The sequence below is a fragment of the Xiphophorus maculatus genome, chromosome 18, assembly GCF_002775205.1.
Source record: "Xiphophorus maculatus strain JP 163 A chromosome 18, X_maculatus-5.0-male, whole genome shotgun sequence".
In the NCBI taxonomy this organism is placed as follows: domain Eukaryota; kingdom Metazoa; phylum Chordata; class Actinopteri; order Cyprinodontiformes; family Poeciliidae; genus Xiphophorus; species Xiphophorus maculatus.
In genome coordinates, this window is record NC_036460.1 from 3,685,783 (window position 1) to 3,708,248 (window position 22,466).

At 40.1% G+C, this 22,466-nt stretch overlaps 2 protein-coding genes and 2 pseudogenes across 2 annotated transcripts; 2 read left to right on the plus strand and 2 right to left on the minus strand.

Moving 5' to 3' along the window:
* The first annotated feature begins 44 nt into the window (after positions 1-44).
* Positions 45-5,709, plus strand: LOC102219266 (interferon regulatory factor 2-binding protein 1-like). The gene is made up of 3 exons (XM_014473442.2): positions 45-1,338; positions 2,791-3,141; positions 3,901-5,709. Exons 1-2 carry the CDS (start codon positions 344-346, stop codon positions 3,107-3,109), a joined length of 1,314 nt encoding a protein of 437 aa, XP_014328928.2. The 5' UTR covers positions 45-343; the 3' UTR covers positions 3,110-3,141; positions 3,901-5,709.
* A 4,319-nt stretch (positions 5,710-10,028) lies between these two features.
* Positions 10,029-10,186, minus strand: LOC111612101 (annotated as a pseudogene).
* Positions 10,187-10,364: 178 nt separating this feature from the next.
* On the minus strand, positions 10,365-12,306 carry LOC102219003 (annotated as a pseudogene).
* Positions 12,307-16,184: 3,878 nt separating this feature from the next.
* Positions 16,185-21,796, plus strand: LOC102238342 (hepatocyte nuclear factor 3-beta-like). Its single transcript, XM_005811390.2, has 2 exons — positions 16,185-16,580; positions 18,675-21,796. Exons 1-2 carry the CDS (start codon positions 16,509-16,511, stop codon positions 19,953-19,955), a joined length of 1,353 nt encoding a protein of 450 aa, XP_005811447.1. The 5' UTR covers positions 16,185-16,508; the 3' UTR covers positions 19,956-21,796.
* Positions 21,797-22,466: the final 670 nt, after the last annotated feature.

The following is a 22,466-nucleotide window of genomic DNA, read 5'->3' on the forward strand; positions in this document are numbered from 1 at the left end:
AAACAACTCAAACACCCACAATCCCCCTCGAATTATTACGTAACGTACCAGCGTCTGTCGGGGGAAAAACAGTTGACAGGAGCGAGAAGTAGGCCGAACAGGATAAACAAAGCAAATAGATGAAAAATAGCTTAGACGACTTTAATATTTGTCATTATTTTTAATGTTAAAAATGAGTAGTGTTTTTCTAAAGTTGTGTTGGGTCTATTAAGGCGGAAAGTTTGTCGAAAAGAGAGGGCGTCCACCTGTCGAACCGAAATAGGTTAACCAAGCTAACCTGCGTTAGCGTGCTAGCTGGCTGTTTGAACCCGAACAGGTGTGCCAGGTGGCCCGCCAGGTAGCCATGTCCTCCCCTTCTTCGTCGTCCAGGCGCCAGTGGTGCTACTTGTGCGACCTGCCGAAGATGCCATGGACCGTAGTGTGGGACTTCAGCGAGGTGGTCTGCCGCGGTTGCGTTAACTACGAGGGGGCTAACCAGATCGAGTTCCTGATAGCAAGCGCCCGCCAGCTGAAGCGGAGTCACGGCATGCAGGACGGCAACGTGAGGTCGCCCGGCCCTTCTCCTAACAAACACGGCTCCTTAGCAAGAGCAGAGCCGGGGCCGGACGGCGGAAGGCAGCACGCTGAGCGCTTTGAGCGGGGAGGGAGAGGGGAAGGCGGCGGGACGGCGATACGCGTGCCGCCCAACGGGCTCCACCGCGACGGACAGCCGCCCCATGAGGTGAACCGCCAGAGCCCCAGCAGCAGCCGGAGACCCATGATCGGAGCCGCCATCCCGCCCAATCTGGTGTCTCAAAGCATTGCGGGAATGCCTGGGCTGCTTGCGGGCATGCCAGCGGGTCTGACCGCCAGGACAGCGCCGATGAGCAGCCCGATGATCTTCCCGGCGCCGGTGCTGGCTGAGATGAGCCGCAGACAGCTGGGGATCGGAATCTCCTCCTTCATCACTCCGGAGCTGGAGCGGGAGCTCATTTCCTCCCAGGCCAAGTCCCAGACTCAGACACAGGCTGGCACCAGTGGTAGCAAGAGCACAAGCCTGTCTTCTTCGTCTTTTTCCATGGCTGGAGGCGTGAGCCAGACGAGCCCGAAGCCCGCTTCATCCCCGGCCAGGCAGCAACGCCCCCCGACGGCCCGGTCCGGAGCCGAGCCTCTGGGATCCGGCAGCTCCGCGGAGGCAGCCACGACTGCTGCGGCGTTACCCAACAACGGCGCCTCCGAGCTGGGGTCGGCATCTGTCAGCAACACCCATCCGACCGGAAACACGCTGTCCTGCACGCTGTGCCACGAGCGGCTGGAGGACACACACTTTGTCCAGTGTCCATCAGTGCCTGGGCACAGGTTTGTTTTCTGTTGTTTATCTGGATTTACTGCGCTTTTTTTATTAGTGCTGCAGCTAACGATTAATTTAGTAATCGATATTTCAAAAACGATTAATCGATACAAAAATTGTCGCATGACACATGTTAGAAACACATGAATGTTAGAAAATAAAAAATGCAAGGAAACTCAGTTCTGTTTTTAAATTAAGAAAATAAAAAAACATTTCCAATTCAATAATGTTTCTTTAGTGCTAGGTTAATTGGAGATTTCAAGTTTATTTTACAGAATATAAAAAATACATTTAAAATTGCAAATGAAAACATTTTTTCTTTAAATAAGAAATCATAGCATTCCTTTAGCCTACGCTTGATCATCTGTAGCTAAAGAATTGATAAATCAATTATTTGAATTGGTGCTGAAAAGATTCCTCCCATTAATCATGATTAACCTATTCAAATAATTATCAAACAATTTAGTAATTGATTAATCATTAAGTTCAATATACAAATTTAAAAAATGCAATTTCCAGAAAAAAAACAATCACTGCAGTAATTAAGCCAAATATGTATAAATATACATTTGCATTTGAGATAAAAACGAACAAAATCTGTAAAGATGTTTCAGCCAAAACTCCTGAAGTTGTTTTTGCTTCTCCTGGTTCAAATTCACTCAATAAATAAAATCTTGATGCATTTTAATCAATTTTATTTTCTTATTTAAAAAAATAACTTTAATTATTTGTTTGTTTTGCATTTTTTATTTATTTGTAATATTTTCTTTAAAAAAAAAAGACTTAAATGGTAAAATAAAAAATCTGTAGAATATGCCAAACCTTTTTATCCGATAAGTTGATAAAACAATTAGCAACTAAAACAATAATTAGTAGGCCTGTCACAATAGCAAGTTTTACTGGACAATAAATTGTCCCAGAAAGTATTGCGATAAACGATAATATTGTCATTTTAAGATCATTTTAAACAAAAAATGATAATGGCTTATTATTGCAAGTATCCACATTTAAACTTTAAATTCTTAAGAACATTTAACAAAGCGGTGGTAGATTGGCTAATTTAAATATCTGCTCTACTTATGATCTGTCAGAGAGCAGTTTAGGTCGCCTATTTTTTAACTGAATTGAAACCGAATTCCACAGCACAGTTACATGCTAAAGTTGTCAAAGTCAAGCTAGCATTGCTGAACTACTTCCTTCTCCCTCACTATTTTTTTCTTATTTAAAAACTTTTGCCTGACCTTGTTATCTAGTTTATGTAGTGTTGGCAATTAGTAGCAAAGCACTACGCCTTTTTTTCTTTTATATATCAGGCATACATTTAAGGTAAACAGCTAAAACCAATGCTAATCCTCAGCTAGCAGTAGCTTTTTTGCCCTCCAGAAGGGAGATGGAAATTATAACAGCTCTATACATGTTGTATTCTCATAAATGTTTCCTGTCTATCGTTTCAAATGCAGGTTCTGCTTCCCCTGCACCAGAGTGTACATCCAGAGCCGGCGGGGCGACGGCGAGGTGTACTGCCCCAGCGGAGAGCGCTGCCCGCTGGATAACTCCCCCAACAGCCCGCCCTGGGCCTTCATGCAGGGAGAGGTCTCCACCATCCTGGGCATCGTTCCAGCGCCAGCGGGATCAGCGTCGGCAGCAGCATCCGGAGCCAGTTCGGGGTCGGGAGCTGCTCCGGCGTCTGGATCAGGGAGTGCAGCAGCAGCAGGCGGCGCAAGTGGAGGTGGATCAGGAGGAGGAGACGTCACTGTTAAGAAAGAGAGAGAGACGTGATGGTGACGCGGACCGAACAGCAGCAGCAGCAGGCGGGTTAATTTCACATCTAAAAGCTCTGCACAATAAAGCATTTAGGTTTCAGATCCACAGCTTCAACTACAGATGTTACATTTATTAAAGGAGCAGTAATGTGTAAAATCCACATTTTTTTAGCCTTACATCATTATTCCCTCATCTAAAACATACCTGGACTATTGCTTTGATTCTGTTGTGCTTGTTTGAGAAATCCTTTGATCTCCACGGTAATCATTCAGCTGTAAAACATCTGGGTGGACCTAGCTCCGCCTTCAAGTACAAAGCTCCTCCCACACTTTGCTCCTTCAGACTATCCAGCAGGAATTAGCAAACACCTGGTGGAGCTAATTATCTGCTGATCTCATTATAGGAGCTACTTCTCAGCAACGCTGGTAAAACATTTTCTTAAAGGCCTAATAGAGGAGCCATGTTGTGACAACTTCCTGGAGGAGTTTTTTTTAAAGAGACAGAGGCCCAATTCGCCTAACCTGTATTTTGCTTTTTAACTGCGGTACGACCGCTGCCTTTTCACATGTCGCCAAAGTCGCTACATTTGTTGCTTTTTTCTTTTTAGAAAAAAGTTGCTAAAGAGGTTTTTAAATTTGCTAAATATATCGACGAAGTCGCTAAGTTGGCAACAGTGAGGGTAAAACTGTGTGGTTACTGTTAACCACGCAAATGGAAACGTGATAATATTGTTGGATAAAATTGGTTTCACTTGTAGTTATTGTTGTTTTTATGTCATAATTATGGTTTTCTTTTTGTTTCTACAGATTTGGATTCAGTACAATAAGAGATGTCTACACTGGACTGCTGAGAAACCCAGAAAAGAAACACAACAACCAACAAAACCAGAAATCCTCCACTGCACAGGTTCTAACTCCTTCTAACTTCAGTTTAAACATCATCGCAACAGTTCAGAAGCTTCTGTTTTTCTTCATAATTTCCTTTTAAAGATCAGTTTTCTCACCAGAAAAGGACTCGATATATTAGTTGTCCTCATTTAAAACGAATGTAAATTACATTTCTACTCACCGAGTCAACTCTCCAGCACAGGTCAACATCTAAACATTGGTTATAATTGAGTTTTTGCTGCATCCTCAGTGATGCAATGGTGCTAAACATCACATTAGAAAAGCACCACAACATGTGATTTATGTCTCCATGGCCTCATACAAAACAATCCAAGTGTTTGGCTTTGTTTCTGTTTGATAAACTCAACTAAAAAAGGCTAATCTGCACTGGCTCCGTTAGTATACTAAGATCACACCAACACAGCAGCTGACACCCAGATTTCTAGTTCCTCTGTGGCCGAAAATAAATTAGTTCAGTAACGTTTAGGAGCCAAAAGTCAGATAAAACTCTTCGCCTTCTAACCCAACCGTCTTTCTTCTCTACACAACTGCATATTGTTTATTTTTCTGAATTTTATAACTGAATGTCCCCTAGAAACCAAAAGGACTCCACAGAAACACAACAAAGGTAACAATAATTGTGCATTGTAGAGAAATGTATCAATTTTCATAGTTTTGCAGTAGAAAACAGGAAAGAAAAATGGATCAAGCTTAACGTTTTAATCTTTGATTAATCTCCAAATGATAAAAACGTGAAAACAAATTACTCTTATTGCGTTGAAGGTGGAAGAAACAACTATTTCTGAATGAATTTTTAATATTTGTGTCAGAAAGACCAGAAATGTCAACTTTATCTTACCCTACGATGCTAACATGTCGCTACTCACGCAGAGGAAATTTTATATTTTTTCTTAGTCTCTTGAGCAAAACGAAGTTAAATGCTGATTAAAACACCAATAACTCACATTTTCCCTCAACAGTAATTAAACAGAAATGCTTTTGCACCAAGACGCAGCAATATATTGCCTAATAGAGGCTCAAAATGTCCTTTTCTGATCAGTTAGCGATCCAGAAATACCACCTGGTCTTGCTGACAACACTCTTCAGTGTGGAAGTTATCATAGCAGGAAACCCAGAGAGATGGACTTTGGTATTTTGTTTCCCGCCTTCGAAACATTTCATTGAATTGAAGGAGAAGCAGACTCTCCAGAGGCTGAATTCATAAATTATCAAACAGGTTGATTATATTGGAGCAAAGTTGCTCTGTTTTATACTTTAAAACTGCCTTTTGCCTGATTTCAAAAGGGTTGGGAGCCTTTTGGAAATCTTACTAAATGTTTTGTAGGGAATCCTACATGCTAATAGCTAAAGTAAAGATAATTTAAAATGGCAGAAATCAAATGACTAAAACTCTGTTTTACAGTGACCGCTCTCTCCTGCACACTGTTGGATGTTACCTTTGCTTCATTTTTTAACGCTGTTAACTGAAGTCGGTATAATACGGAGCCCCATACTGGGAGTTTTTTTCTTTTATGTTCCCTCGCAATAAATTGACTGAGAAATCTGAAACTGATGCCATATTGGCAGGTAACCGGCCGCAACGTTTTTGTTTTTATCTCCTTTACGCCAGCTTTACGTTAGCGCTCTGCTGAAAAAACCTGAGTGAAGTTGACCCCCCCCCCCCTCCTCAACCTTCTTCAAATTGGACAAAATTGGTGTCAAACATTTGTGCAGCAAAAAGTTTCATTTGTGCCGCTATTATTTTAGATGATAAAAAAAAGTTTCCTGAGATCATCATTAATATCTTCAAAGCAAAAGGAGCACAAACAAAAAAAATTTACTGAGTTGTTTGACACCAAATTTGTTTGACTTTGTAAATGTAGTGAATGATTGCGGCACAAACAAAACATTTTTGCTACACAAAGGCAGCACAAACATTTAACACAAATTTTGATAGATTTGGGAAATGTAGTTGACCTTTTGACCTTTAAACTTTCATTTAAAAAAGCAGCACAAATAAAAAGGTCTGCTGCACTATCATTAGACTCTAATTTTGATATTATTTAAAAAAGTTAGGGGATGCCTGGTTGACCTTTCACAACCCGTGGAAACATTTTTTAATATCCTTAAAATGACAGCGGCACAAACAAAACATTTTGCTGCACAACATCGCTGAGTTGATTGGTAATAAATTTGTTTGATTTGTAAATGTAATATCTTTAAATTACTAGCAGCACAAATTAAAATGTTTACTCCACAAACACTGGACACAAATTTTGTTATATTTTTGTAATTGATATTTTCTAAACAAAAGCAGCACAAACAAAATTTTTGCTGCACAAACGTAGCCGAGTTGAGTGACACCAATTTTTTTTTAAAGAAATTGCGGCAGCTGTTTGACCTTTCACGACCTCTGAAAACATTTGTTAATATTTTTGAGATGATAGCGGCACAAACAAAACATTTTTGCTGCACAAACGTTTTGCACACATTTTGTTAAATTTGAAGACAGGTCTGAAACAAATCGAGAAACTGACGCCATGTTGGCAGGTAACCGGCCGCCACATTTCCCCAGTTTTTATTTCCTTTACGGCAGCTTTTCGTGACTCTTCGTGAGACCGAAAAAGGAAAACGCTGGCGCTACAGCTGAAAGAAATTGTGAAACTGACGCCATGTGAGCAGGTAACAGGCCACGGCATTTCTCTCTGCTTTTTCTCTTTTTGCTTTTTTTCTGTATGTCAGCTTTACGTGACTCTTCGTGAAACCGAAAAAGGAGAACGTTGGTGCGGCAAACTCGACTTTAACGTTGCTTTACGTTCACATCCAGCCCAGCCTACGCTTTACCCCGAATGTATATTTTAAAAGATATCTATTGATAGGCCTAGGATTATATTTTATACTAGAATGTTAAATGTTATATACGAAAAAGATCTGTTATAGTATGTATGTGCAATCCCTTAGTCTTAGTATATGCAACAGTTTGAAATATGTTATGAAATATAATTGCGTATCTTTTTTTAACTTTTTTTTTAAGGGAGAATCCACCTGAAAAAATTGATTCATAAAGTTTTGTTTTCCCACATATGATGAATGTATTTGTTCATTTTATTTTATGAATTAAAATGTTTGGTGAAACGAAAGTGGGCATTGCGAACGTTCAAACTGACTTTGTGTTTTGGGTCGATTCTCCCTTTATGTGCACCACGCACGCACCAACCAAAGGTCATGTTCGGCCCAACTTGATGTTTCTGGATGTAAATGTTTAATAAAAAATTATATTTAATTGTTTGTTGATCAGGATTCCCCTGTGATGGAGTGTTAGGGTTATTTTAGATGACAAAAAACCCAATAAATCTCGGTTTAAAAAACTCTACATTTATTTGATGTATTTACAAGAAAGATTATCAGTCATAAATTTGCAAGAAAAAATGCAAATTTTTCATGATTTAAATAAATTTTCTAATTTATATTAAAACTAAAATTACAGGCATATATTTGACCATAAATGCCACTTTTGATGAAAGGAAAATAATACTTTTTAAGAAAAAAGCTCAAATTTTTTGATTAATTTCATATATTTAACAGAAAAAAGTATTGAAAAATCATGAATTTGCAAGAAAAAAATCCAAAGTTGTCATTTCAAGACATAAATTTACAATATTAAAACTAAGGTGTTCTCTAACTGAAAGTCATAAATTTTTGACCAAAATCTTCTCAAATTGATGTTATTCTAACATCTGGAAACAAAATTATTTCGGCAAAATTTCTAGATCAGTAATACATACTTATAAGATTTTTTTTTTTGATTGAAAAGTCATAAATTTGCAAGACAAAAATGCTAATTTTTTTATAATTTAAAGACATAAATCTACAATATTAAAAAACTTACAATGTTTTCTGACATAAAGTCATAAATTTGTGAACAAAACATGACCAAAATTTAGAATTTAGAATATCCACATCTGGATGTTTGTTTTAGTGTAAGCAATAGATCTGGGCTGTTTTCCTGGATCAATTTCCCGTGTCCGGATTTTCCTTGAACGCCTCAAACGTGATCCAGAAAAAACACCAGTCAGTGAGGAACATGGCTGCATCGAGTCTGAATGCAGGAAATGTTTTTGTTAAAGGAAAAGGTGGAAAATATCTAAATGTTTTCAGAAATTTAAGGGCTCTTTCATCCAAATTTCTGAATTTTACAATGTTAGACAAAATCTTAGCTTTAACATTGTGAGTATGGAAAATATCAAACTTTTCAGATAAATTTTTTTTACCCTTCTAGGGGTCTTTTGTGGGCTCTAGTGTCCCTTATATGACAGTAAACGGGGAAGGAGAGGGGGGAAGACATGCGGCAAATGTCGTCGGGTCCGGGAGTCGAACCCGCGACAGCCGCGTCGAGGACTGAAGGCCTCGAAATACGGGTCGCACTAACCGCTGCGCCACCACGGCACGCCCACAGATACATTTTTTTGATAAATTGGAGTTTTATTCATTGAAATTTCTGAATTTTTTAAATCCTTGCTTTAATATTGTAAATTTATGCTTGAGTCATGGAAAATTATCATTTTTGTCGTGTGACTTTATACCGTTTAACATTACAGACCTTTTTTTCTTGTAAATGTGTGAAATTTGACAAACCTCTATTTTTTATTAAGTCCAATCTAGAACAGCCTTAATACTGTGTCCTAGGATTCAAACGGAAGCTTTTCTTCAGTTTTATCTCTCCTGTGTTCTGCTATACAATGGGATGTAACAATTAATTGTGTTCATCATGTAATATCCCTCAGATTGGCTCTGTTTTGGGAGAAATGTCCTTAGAGAATTTGATATCAAGTACAATATGCACTGATACGTAATGCAATCCCTCGGTAAGTGCCTTTTTAAAAACGTTTACCATCTGTTTGTGTGTGGGAACCTCAGGGGAAGCAGGAGTGCAATGGACTCTTTGTGATGTCGCTGGAAAAGCCTGAATCAGTTTCCCTCCGAACGCCATCGCAACGCTTTTCCTTTTTATCTGAAGCTTTTGTAAAGTCAGCTGGCGTTTTGTTTGGCCCTTTGTGTTTGGAGTTTGTTTTTATCAATGTTCTTGTTTTTGTAGAGCTTTTGGTTTTACTGCAACTTCATGTACAAAATAGAAACCATCAATAAACGGGATGGAAACTTGTATGTTTGTCTTTTTATTTTTGACATTTCGACATACAGACTGAATTATTGGGAATAAATAAAATCCAAATAACTAAATGTTAAATGTAGAAAAACACAACATATTCCACACTGTGGAGTTCAATACACACGCCTGTTTTAGCTAGCAGCTAAAAGCCACATTAGCTAAGCTAATTTTGCTTGTTCAGCAGTAAGTACTACAGTAAATATCACTGTTATTTATTTTAGTATTACACAGAGGTGGGTAGAGTACTCAAAAACTGTAATTGGTTAATAGTTGTAATTCTATTGTTTATAAGTTAGATAGGAACAAGGGAAATGCTAGTTCTAAGCTTGAGTTTTGTTTATTGTTGTCATAGCAACTGCCTGCCAAGATGGCTGTCAGTTACAAAGTTCCTAGACTTGTGACGTCACATGACAACTATTCACAACAAGTGTATTGGAGAGCTGATAATAAGAGACCATATAAGCAAAACAGCTTCTAAATTTTTCCATGGCGGCCATATTTGCCAAGTTATTGTTGAATCATGAACTTTGTTGTTTCAAAGATCAAGCAGCAAACTAACTTACAAGTCAAGCAGTAAATACATTTCTAGGCAACAAAAATAACATTTTGGAGATTTTTAAACAGGACATTATGAAATAAATTATGCATAAAGGGAACTACAGATGCATGATCAGAAGGTAACCAAAAGATTAATGTTTTATCTCATGTTTATATATTCTAAACACTAAAATGTTAAAAGCTTTGACAAATAACTGGTTAAAAAAAGTTAATAAAATGAAGTGAGGATAGTACATTAAAGCTTAATTTACCAATTCTGTCTTTTGACTAAATAATTAGTCTTAAGTTCTTTTGTATTTAATAATATTATTTAATAGCATAATGGAGGTGCACTGTTCCTGGAGATGCTGCAATACCAGGACGATGTGTGAAGTGGACGAGGCAAACCCCAGATCCAGCTCCTTGTTCCAAAAATCAATTTAATATTTGGTCCTCGTGTAGAGGACTATCAGATATTAAACTGATTTTTTTTCGAAATATTTTATTGTTTCTTGGGACATTTTTAAAAACATGGCATTGTACAGTTATACAGTCTTTTTCACTTTTCTTTTAATAAATACAACTCTACAATTAAATTAAAGTAAAAGAAGATGAGAACAAGGATATTAAAAACAAAATCTCTGTATGTTAAAACGTTGAGCAGGACCAGGGTGACTCCTTACGAAGTTCGGAGTCGTCCCGTCCTTCCGAGCAGCACTTGGTGCCCAGAGGGGATCCCCGCCCCAAAGCTCCTTCCCTCCTGCCTCACCCGGAGAGCCAGGCCGCCGCTGCTGGGTCCTCTGTCCGTGGAGGCGCAGGCGATTCTTCTTGGTCGCTGTGTCCTTGGCTCGCCACCTGCAGCTCCTGATGCTTTTCTTCTTGCTGCCGCCATCCGGATCACAGCCACGGGGGGCATCTGCCTGCGCCTGCTCACCAGCAAGTTTCTGGAGGTCCATATGGCGTCTTTGATGGTGGCGAGGGTGAGCCACCTCTCAGCGAAGTCCTTTTTCTTTATTTTCTGCTGGCTCACCCCGTACAGCACTAGCTGTACATGAAGGACCTCCCTTGCTGACAAGTGTGGGAATTGCAAGGAGCCGGCTTTCGCCCACAGGTCCACAGCAGCGCTGCACTCCCACAGCAGGTGCCTCACCGACTCCGGCGCGCCACAACCGGGTCGGGGGCAGATGGACGTCGGTGACATGCCGCGGGAGGCATGACGGCTCTGACCGGCAGGATCCCATGAGCCACCATCCATGACATCCTGGAGTCTGTTTGGAAGGACGGGACGGCTCACGTTGCGCCAAACGGTGGAGGCGTCTCCATACAGGAGGCCGCGCACTGGAGTCACTGGTTCCCAGTCCTGAACAACAGAAATAATAAAACCATGGTTGGTTAAAATCCTGCTCTCTTCTTCTTCCAGTTTAAAATGTTCTAAAAATATCTGTATAAAAGCGTATGCCGGTGGCAGGTTAAAAGCTACTGGGGTTTTAAAATCACTTTTAACCAGTTTTAATTTTCTTAAATATGAACCCAGCCAGAATCTGGTCATCGTGTTTGTTTTGTGATTACTGGAGATGTTCATGGCTTGTTTGAGGTGAGTGCTGGTGTAATGGCTGCCTAAAAACAAGTGCAGGTCTGGGACTCCTTTTCCTCCTTTCTCCTTTGGTTTCTTCATGATTTCTCTCCTCAGTCTTTCCCATTTGGAGCCCCAAAGAAAATAAAAAATGGCTCGTTGCAGCTCTAAGATCTCTCCTAGGAGGAATAAAAACAGAGCTGGTTAATAAAAACACTGGTAAATCACTGCTTTGATGACTAAAATCTTGCCTTCTAGCGTCAGCGCTCTTAGTCCCCAAACTCCTAGTCGTTGTTTTACTCTCCTTATTTTCCCTGTCCAGTTTATATCTCCTCCCCCATTTTTATCAAATTTCACCCCCAGTATTTTTTGTTCTGTGTTCCCTGAAACTGCAGTCCTATTTTTACACTATTTCTCCATGGTCCATAAAATTGGGCTTTTGTTTTTTCTTTTATTTTTGAACCCGATGCTTTGCTGAACCAATCCGTTAATTTAAAAACTCTGTGATAAAAGGTCTGTACATAAAATATTAAAATCATCCATATATAAAAGACATTTGGCTTCCTGCCCTCCACTCCCTGGTATAGTTACTCCTAAAATCTGTGGGTCCTTCTCAAGATCTGCACCAGCGGCTCGATGCAGGCAGATAACGGACAACCCTGACGGACACCGCAGATCACTTTCACTGCTTTTGTCAGAAACCCGTTAACCATAAACCTGCTGGAGATGTCTAGGTACAGCAGAACCTCCCAGGAAAACCCATTTTTTGCAGAACCTCTTCCAGATGACCATGCTCGCCGCATTTACGGCACAGTTTCAGTTGGCCCTGATAGTGGATGTAGCCTCGGTTCTTCCCCAGGACTATGATGGATGGGAGAAGCTTCAGGCCCTGGAAGCCTTGGGGGTCTTCCCATTGCTTGATGGGGACCCGCCAAGCGCAGTTCCAGATGCCGTCGGCATCCCGCACCTTCATAGCCTGGCCTCTCACAGTGCAGTATCTACCCAGCCACACACAGATGTCTTCAGCTCTGACAGTCTCATTGAACATCCTGACGATCACCGTTTTCAGGGAATTGTCAGTTTCTCAACGTCAAAAGCAGAAAACTGGGGCTCTGCATTTTCAAATCGTGTCCAAAATTCTTTCAGCACCGGAACAAAAACTTACATCATATCCTCTGTTGAAAGGCAGGGTGAGGATACAATTCAGGTCATCTGGATAAAACTTGAGCGTTTGCTGAATCAATTTTCTTGAGAAATCCAATCTAGACATTCCTGTTGACTTACCTTGTTCATTGAGTAAAACGTGAGCACTGTGGTGGTTAGCCATGGTGGAGGCACCACCAGTTAAAGGCTAAAAGTTTTACTAAGAACCAATAAATAATTAAAACCAAATACACAAATATATACAAAACTAAAAAGGAAGAGATACTTTCCACTATTCAGTGGTCAATATCTCCACCAGGGACGAAATTTAATGGACCTCTAAATCAGCCAAGTCACAAACACTACCGCTATCACCACCCATAAAGGGACATTTTTAAAAACATGACATTGTACAGTTATACAGAAAAGTTTCCTTTTCTTTTAATAATTCTTAGCCACCAGGCCGAGAAGCGATACCACATCACCGGGGGAAGAAACCATTTCTTCCAGGCCCAGCTCAGTTTAACTCACGGTTCGGAAACTTTCAAATTAATTTAAAGCTTTAGCCGAAACAGAGACGGTCGTATATTTATTTTATCATGACCAGATAGTTCTACTGTTAGTATGTTGCGAAAATTAAACAAAATCGAAAATGTCCGCATTTCTATGCAACGTGGTACGTTTTCGTCCAAAGGAAGCCGAGGAGCGAATACGACTGTCAATAAATTATTTTCACATAAAACAATTGGTTGCTTAGTAAAATAAAGTTTACCGGAAGAGAGAAATTCAGGTTATAACACTTTAACTCATTGACATATAATGAGTTTAGTTGTCATTAAATGTTTTTAGGAAACATTTATCTGTTAATATTTTAATTGAGGAACCTTTTTGCTAAATTATAATGAACTTTTTCTGTTTTGCTGTGAATATGTACTGCTGCTGCTGTGAAATGGATTTTTAATCTCAACTGGATTTTCTGTGAAGTAAATGTTAATAAATTAATTGCTTCAGTTCGACTAACTTGGATTTTAGTAACTGAGTTTATTGTCTAAAGTCTTTCAAATTCATCTCAGATTTTGGTGGATTTGGTTTGCGGAATTTCACAAAGTGCAGAGCTTAATGTTTAGCATTTGCCACAAGATGGCGCTATATATCAGGCAGTGCTTGGAGGAGCAGCTGCAACACTAATTTGTCTCTTTAAGAGCCTTTTTAGATGACAGGAACTCTGATGTATTCCTCGGTTTATCCCCATTAATCCGCCTGAATGCTGATCTGCTTCTGTCTTTCTGACTGGTTGATGCGTCGTTTCCGCCATTAGTCAGTCAACTCATTACTGCGATTGTTAAGCCAATTGGAGAGGTGATAATGGACGGCATGGAGCCGCTATTGACATGAAAAACAACCCGCTGAGACACAAAACGAAAGAAAATATAGATAAGCTACATAAAAACTGAGATATTTAAATAAAAATAAATAAACTCTGATGGCAAAAACTTATGTAAATAGCGATGATAAGTGATAAGTCGTGAAATTTTGACCATTTATAGCGAATAAGCCACCATGAAAATGCTTAACTTTTATAAGCACTTAAAGTAAACACGCAAAAACACAAAATCTTACCAAGTCATTTGGTCTAATAACTTACTTAGTACGCAAGAAGTAAAACAAAACTGACTTAAAGTAACTTTTCAGCAACACATAGGATCTTATTTTAAGTCAATAATTCCTTAATGTAAATTTTAAAGTACTATTTTGCCTGGCAGATTATTTTACTTATGGGAAACATGTCTTGTTATAAGTGAAATAATCTGCCAGTGGAACTAGAGCCAGGTTGCTAGGTAACGGGCTGGGCTTGCCTGGGGTTGCTAGGTAACGGCGCAGTGTCCGTTGATTGTGAAATAAATTGAATAATCTACTGGTGGAACTAGAACTTTTTAATCAATACTAAGCAATTATTTATTTAATATCTTGCTGATAATCTACTTTTAAGTTAGTTTTGTCTCATTGCAAGTGTGCTGACATTTGCTGTATAGAAATCACTTGGTAAGATTTAGTGTTTTCGTAGTAAAATGTCTATTTAAAAAAAAAACTATATTACACACTGTATTTTGGTTCTAATCCCAGTTCAAACCGATCATAAAAGCAAAACGATTTTTGCTCATTGAAATGGTAAGAGTCACATTTTAAAAATGTTTCAGTCAACAGATTTTCAGAGAAATCCGTTTCGTTCCTGACAAACGTCGGTACGAAAATGCCTGACAGCAAAAAGTACAAAATGGCGAACGAGTGAATCGAATTAAACAGGCGTGGAAGTCTTTCATTTCCGCGGCTGCCACTTTGCGGTTTTTCAAGCGTTTCACACTTTGCATTAGCGCTGAAATTTCCCCGCAAACATGTTTGAGATCCTCCGTCCAGATAGTCAAATATTCCAAAGATAAACAGATTTCACTGTCTGGTAAATATTTGACCATACAATTAAAATGTCAACAACTGGTGTCAATAGCAAAAGATTATTTACTCGCTGTTGCTTTGTGCGTAAAAACAATGATAACGCTCCAGGTTTCTCAGCTGATGTGCGTATTGGACGTCGACCTCTTCTTCTTCTCTTCCTTTTTTGTTGCGCTTTGTTCCGCTCTCGCGACCAGCTGCAGCAGGGAGGCGGATATGAAGGGAACCCCGGCGTAACGCACAGACTGGGAATACACATCGGGCCTGGGAGCAGACGGAGGCCCGTGAATGTCAATGCCTCAGCCTTAACGGGGACTGAATGGGGATGGAGCTGATGCGCATGCGGGAGGCCAACGGGATTAGAGTGCGAGGAAAAAATCAGCATAACCAGAGTGTTTCTGCCTGTTGATGACAGAAAGACTCTGGGTTTTTTGTGGGAAGATTTTTACGATCAGGTCTCGTGCAACCACGGAGAAAACATGCGTTCAAGGTGAAAATAGGAGAATATTGGGGATATTTTGGTTTTTAATCGCTTATCTTGAGTCTGAAGATCCACTTCATAAAACTGCATCCAAACAACATGAGATATCTGAGGTGGAAAATCTATACTCAAGAGTAACACACCTCCAACATAGTTTTACTAAAAGCAGTCGTCCAAGACATCACTAAAGTTAGAGTAAAGAAGTAAAAAGTTTACTCAGGTACTGAGTAACTGATCCAATTATCAATAGTTTAATGTGTAAAAATTACATCATCAGCAGAACCAAAATATAAAGTTAAGTGGAAATTGACAATAATTCATATAATTAAAAAATACTAAAATCAGGCCAAAGGAAATGTTTCCAAATCAGTTTCTTTCAATAAAAACTTTAACAGAAACTGCAGGTGTGTCTGTCTGGGGAATTTCTGGTTAAAACATGTTTGTTTTTCATTCAGTGGGTAGAAAATCCACAAATTTACTCAAGAGTAGAAATACTTCATAGTAATATTAAAGTACAGCGTAGTAAAAATACTCCTAAAAGTAATTTTGTTTAAAAACAAGTCAATGTAACTATAGTACCAACTCTGCAAACAGGCAATATTTTCCTTTATTTATCTGTAAGTTATAACTTTTAGTTTTGAGGTTCCTTCTGTAACAGAAGGTTCCCCTGCTGACATCTCGCCCTGCCGGGCGGCCGCTGCAGCCGCCGGGCCAATAAACAGCACGCCAGGGGGCCACATCGGCCTTTACGCGTGGCCCTTCCTGGATCCCGACGCGGCGTTGGGATCGGGGCGGAACCTGCAGGCGCCTTTTATAAGCGCAGGAGGAGACGCGCAGTTCCTCACTGTGTTTGCGCGCTGCGCCTCCGTCCCATCCAGAGCTGCGTCCCAACCGGCTCCCCGGCGGGAAGCGAAGACAAACGGGCCAGAAGAAGAACCCAACGTCCCTCTGTAATTAATTAACACGATTCTGAAACAATGGATGAGTGAAAAAAAATCAGAAAAATCCGCTGAATTTCTCAGAGGAACGTCGCCGGCGCACCGAGGAAACTTTCTGCCCGGATTTTCCATTTGCTGAGGATTGTATTTTCTTTTTTTTAAATATATATTTCTCACTTTTTTAAAAACATAAACTACAGTTTTAGATATTTTTCTGCTTTCTGAAGACTTGTGTTGGGGATGTTGAGCTCTGTGAAGATGGAAGCGCACGATTTACCAGAGTGGAATACCTTTTACAGCGAGGCCAGCGAGGTAAAAAAAAACTGAATTCACTCTTAAATTTTCATCACGTTGCTCATAAATTATTCTTACGTTATTGTTGTTTGTTCGTTTTTATGAAACGTGGAGCAGTTCGGAGCCTTTTTAGGGTGGCAGATGGTAAAAGAGGGACAAATTTAGTTTGCGCAACAGCAGTTCGACTAAAAAAATATTTCGATTTAAATAAAAAAAATACTTATGTGTAAAAAAAACTAATTTGAATGTGTTCTAAATAATGCTTTAACAAAGTACATTATTTCAGATGAAAGTCAAGATAAATGTCTTAAACGGTAAAATGTATTCTAATATCTTCCTAAAAGTAACAATTAAACTACTTTTAAAACCGTGGTAATTACAGAGATGTTTTAAAATTCTAATTTAAGGTAAAATGTTTAATTTGGGGCATAAATTTGCGCTTCAATAGCTCGCCTTCTTTTGTGTTTCAGATGCGGCTGAAAGGTCGCGACCGTTCAGGTGTTAATGACGCATCTTTCCCCTCTTCTTCGCTAATTTAATTATTGCTAATCCCATCAGCAGCTTCGGCTCTCACCTCAGCCCCATGATGAAATTACCAAGAAAGAAAGAACCTGCTAATATTTAACCAATAATCAGTAAGCGGGGCTGTGATAGAGTTCCTTCCCGGCGGCAGATTTACGCACTTTACGTCTCCAAAAACACCGACAACTTTGTCATTAAAGCAACCAGAATCATCTGTTTAAGTTAAGTTTATTGTGTTTTTGTTACATTTTGAGGTGTTTTTAGTTTTCTCTTTATTTGATTTGTTTTTCCATGGCGACAGAGGAGGAGGCCGTCTGAGCGGAGAGGCATCATGACGCGTCTTTTTACGCATTTTCAGGTTAACACGGCGGTGTGAAATCCAAGCACTGAGAGACTCATTGTGCATTGATAAGAGAGACTTTTCAGTTTCAAATCGCTGCTTCTATCCAGTTTGCTTCTGATTAATGTGAAAATTCTGATACTTTTACATTAATTTATACATAAAATCAAATTTAATCAATCAATAAATCAAGCTTATTTGTATAATTTCAGCAAAAAAGGCAGGACAAAGTGAATAAACACTTATAAAAACAATATGTAATTAGAAATAATACGTTTTATTGATTGCCATCATCAATACACGTCTATATATGTTGGTCAATATTCCAGTTATTATGTTTTAGAAGCAACTCTAAACAGGTGGGTTTTAAAGAAAGTCAGTGTTTCGGTTGTTTTACCGTTTTCTGGAAGTTTGAACGGTTTTACAGAAGCAAAATTTTCAGATTTGCTTCTGAAAAATGTGAAAGTCTTGATAATTTTAGGTAATTTTATAAATAGAACCAACAACAAGGCAGTTCAAGGCAGTGCTTCAAATCATGAAAACACAAAAAGTCATGAAAACAAGAATCAGTCACCAGTTTAGAAACCAGTAACAAACGTTACATATTCCAGTTATTATGGTTTAAAAATAACTATAAACAGGTGGTTTTAAAGGAAGTCAGTGTTTCGGCTGCTTTGCAGTTTTCTGGACATTTGAAGCAAACTTTTCACATTTGCTTCTGACAAATGTGAAAGTCTTGATAATTTTAGGTAATTTTCTAAATAAAACCAGCAGTTCAAATTGCTTTTCATCATGAAAACACAACCATGAAAAGTCATAAAAGCAACAATCACCAGTTGGGAAACAAGTTACAAAAATTTCACATTTGCCGATTGCCATCATTGATTATTTTAGTCAATATTCCAGTTCGTTTGAGTTCGGCTGTTTTGCAGTTTTCAGGAAGTTTGAATGTTTTATCTAAGCAAAATTTTCACATTTGCTTCAAATAAATGAGAAAATCTTGATAATTTTAGGCAATTTTTATAAATAAGCCTAGCAGTGGGGCATAATCATAAAACACACAACAATAAACAGTCACCAATTGAGAAACGAGTGACAAATGTTACGTATTGTCGATTGCCATCGTTGGTTATGTTGGCCAATATTTTAGTTAGCAACCAAACAGCCCATTTGGGTTGGATTTTCTGGTGAAAACTGGCTTTAGATGAACTTTTTGACGCTAACCAGATGCTTCCCCCTCCCATATTCAGATGTATTCCTCGCCCAGCACCATGAACCCCGGCCTGGGCTCCATGAGCTCCATGAGCTACATCAACCTGAACCCGGCCACGGCCTCCCCGGCGGGCATGAACATGGCGTACCCCAGCTCCAGCCTCAGCAGCTCCTCCCTGGCCTCCATGGGTACCGGGCCCAGTCACATGTCTCTGTCCCCGGTGGCGTCCTCCCTGTCCTCCAGCAGCCTCACCCCACTGGGCTCCACCGCCCCAGCCTCCCTGGGCTCCCTGTCCCACTACCAAAACATGAGCCAATCCATGAGCCAGCTAGGGTATTCCTCCGCTGGCTCCCTAAGCCGGGCCGGACCCAAGGAGATCCCGCCGAAGCCATACCGGCGCTCCCTGACCCACGCCAAGCCGCCATACTCCTACATCTCCCTCATCACCATGGCGATCCAGCAAAGCAGCAGCAAGATGCTCACCTTGAACGAGATCTACCAGTGGATCATGGACTTGTTCCCCTACTATCGCGAGAACCAGCAGCGCTGGCAGAACTCCATCCGCCACTCGCTGTCCTTCAACGACTGCTTCGTGAAGGTGGCGCGCTCGCCGGACAAGCCGGGCAAAGGCTCCTACTGGACTCTGCACCCGCAGTCCGGCAATATGTTTGAGAACGGCTGCTACCTACGGCGCCAGAAGCGTTTCAAGATCGAGGACAAGGCGGCCAAGAAGGGAGCCAAGAACCAGGAGGGAGCGTCGGGGAAGGGAGACCGCATGGGGGAGGATCGGAGTCCGACCGGTGGCTCGGAGGGAGCAGAGTCCGCCCACTCGGACAACTCCCACCCCAGCTCCTCCGACGACCAGCCACACCAGAGGAACACCCTGGTTTCCCTGGACTGCCCCCCGCTGTCCTCCTCTCACCTCCACAGCCCGCCGGCCTCCTCCGCCTCCTCCTCCATGTCCCTCTCCGGATCCTCCCCCACCTCCAACTCTCTCCTCCACTCCCAAACTTTGGCCGGCGGCTCCCACCTGCTGCCCAGTGCCATGCAGCCGCACATGGACCTACAAAGCGACCCGCTCAAGTCACTGGATCCCCACTACAACTTCAACCACCCGTTCTCCATCACCAACCTCATGTCCAACGAGCAGAAGATGGACCTCAAGTCCTACCAGGACCAGTTCATGGCCTACAACAGCTACGCCAGCAGCTCGCCGGTGGGAGTCAAGCAGATCTACGACAGCTCCAGCCCGGCCGCCATGGACTCCGGAGCATACTACCAAACGCTGTGCAGCCGCTCGGTGCTCAACGCCTCCTAATAAGGACAAACACACATATTCACTCACACACACACACACACACACACACACACACACACACACACACACACACACACATGCCTTTCTGCAAACGGTGAACCAAGATGGAGGCCTCTCTTTCTAAAATGGACACCAAAGCTCTTCGAGGAACTGAAAACAAACTGTTTGCTTTTCTCAAAGAAGGAAACTGTGTAGTTACACAAGAAACGATGAAGATGCAGCTAACTACTTTCATTATAGGCAGAGTTATTCCAACACCATTCGTGGCGCCCGCTCTAGGGTGGCATCCCTACACTGCAAAAGCACAAAATCTCACTACCTACTACTTAGTGTTTTTTTTCTAGTTTATAGTGCAAATATGTCAGTACACTTGAAATAAGACAAAACTAACTTACAAGTAAATTTTAAGCATGAAATAGGAGCTTAATTCAGTCAACAATTTTTTAATACTTAGGAAAAAGTTCTTGTTCCACTGGTGGAATATTCCACTGCATCATTACCTAGCAACCCCAGTCAAACCTGTTACCTAGCAACCCAGTTCTAGTTCCAGACTATTTCACTTACTACATGAGAAAAATGTCTCTTTATAAGTGAAATAATCTTCCAGTTGAACTAGAACTGCGTTGCTAGGTTACAAGTTGGGCTTAGCTGGGGTTGCTAGGTAACGGTGCGGTGGAATACGCTGCTTTTTCATAATATTAATCAATTACTGAATTAAAACAAGCACCTATATCTTGCTGAAAAGTTACTTGTAAGTTAGTTTTGTCTTGTTTCAAATGTAAGATATTTGCGCTATGACTTAGAGCGGAAATACTTGGTGAGATTTTGTGTTTTTGCGTCAGATTCTGTCTCCGCAGGGCAAAAATTAAACCTGTATACAGTGTAAATAAAGGGAACATGCAGGGGGGAGAGGATGAGATTTGTGTCTATTTATGAAGGGAATAAATTTTAATATATCTTGCACTGAAAAAAGAAAACGGGTAATCCAACTTAAAAAATGAGTTAATTTGCTACCAGTAATCAAATTAAGTTTATTCAAGTAAATATATTAAGTTCATTAAATTGTCAAATGTAAATAAAGTAAGCTCATTTTGATGTGAAACAAATTAACTCAGTTTTTTGGAGCTGGAGCTCCGTTCTCTTTTTTTCCAGTGAAGTCGCGCCGGTTACAACCCAAAGCTCAGTTTTCAGGTTACTGCTTCAGTAATTTCAGCGTTACAGCAATTTTGTTTTTTCAAAACTGAAAGTCCTGATAGAATAAAACAAAGCAACTGTGGTAAGAAAAAGAAAAAGACTTTTAAAAAAATTATAAAAAGTTGTTTTCATGGCCCAAGATGTTCATGTTGTTCCGTAAATATGGCGGCGAACAGACAGTTACCAAAAAACGGAGGGAGAGATGCACTAAGAGGAGGATTTACATACAGTACTTTGCACTCTGGAGCTCCCACAGGCCAGGTGAGCTGATAGCGTGTGTGTTGGTGTGTGTGGGCATGTGTGTGTGTGTGTGTGTGTGTCTGTGTGTTACATCAACGCCCTCCTTGTGTCGGAACGGGGGCTTGCGGTGTCAAGTGACCCTCCGACGTCCAAAAAGTGCCTTTTCTTCAAACGCCTGCTGATCTGATAAGAGATCGATCTGCTGAAGGATTTTTTTTAGCTTTTTTTTGTTTTTTTTTTGCAGGAGTTTCAGGTCACATGATGTTTAAGTTTCAAACAGAAATGTCTTCTATTTAAGCTATGTTGCTTTACGAACTCTGAAAGTGTGCTGATATAATATATATTTTGTTTTTTGTTCTGTTTTTGTTGCTGTTGTTGGTGGTTTTACATGTGATTAAAATGATTCATTTTTCTTATTAAAAAAGGCAAAAATGTGGGGAAGAAATTGTGCATTTTTTTTATTTCTTTTTTAAAATGAAAAAGTTTTATGTGCAGGATTTCTTTTTTTTTTTTTTTTTTTATTGTTTGCGTCCAGTCAATCAGTCTGGCTGCGTTTAGCAGCAGCTTGTTGAAACCAAATGACTGTGGAGTGCGACATGTCAGACTAAACACGCTCAGATCCCGCTGAGAGACTCAAAGCTCTTCGCTTCCGAGTCAGACCCAAGTTTTCCGAAAACTGACGACCTTTCCTGTTGACCCTGCACAAGTAAAACTAACAGAAGAAACTACAAAAACAAAGAGGGAAAGGAAAAATGCAGCAGATGATGTTAAAACCTAGCAAAAACCTGCTAAAAATGTTTTTTAAATGTTGCAGTTTTGCATTTTGAAACTGTTTTTAAGTGAATCTCTTAAAAGTATCAAACTTAGCAGCAGTAATTTGAAAATTAAAATTCAGCTACCAGCTTTTATTTATGTTAAAGCACTGCACTAAAAAAGGAAACAAATTTTATTTGTAATCAAATTAATTTTACCCAAATATTACATTTATTAAGTTGTCAGTGTAATTTATTTACATTTAGGTGTAAATAAATTAAGTTTGATCAGCTTAATTTCATTACTAACAGCAAATTAAATTGG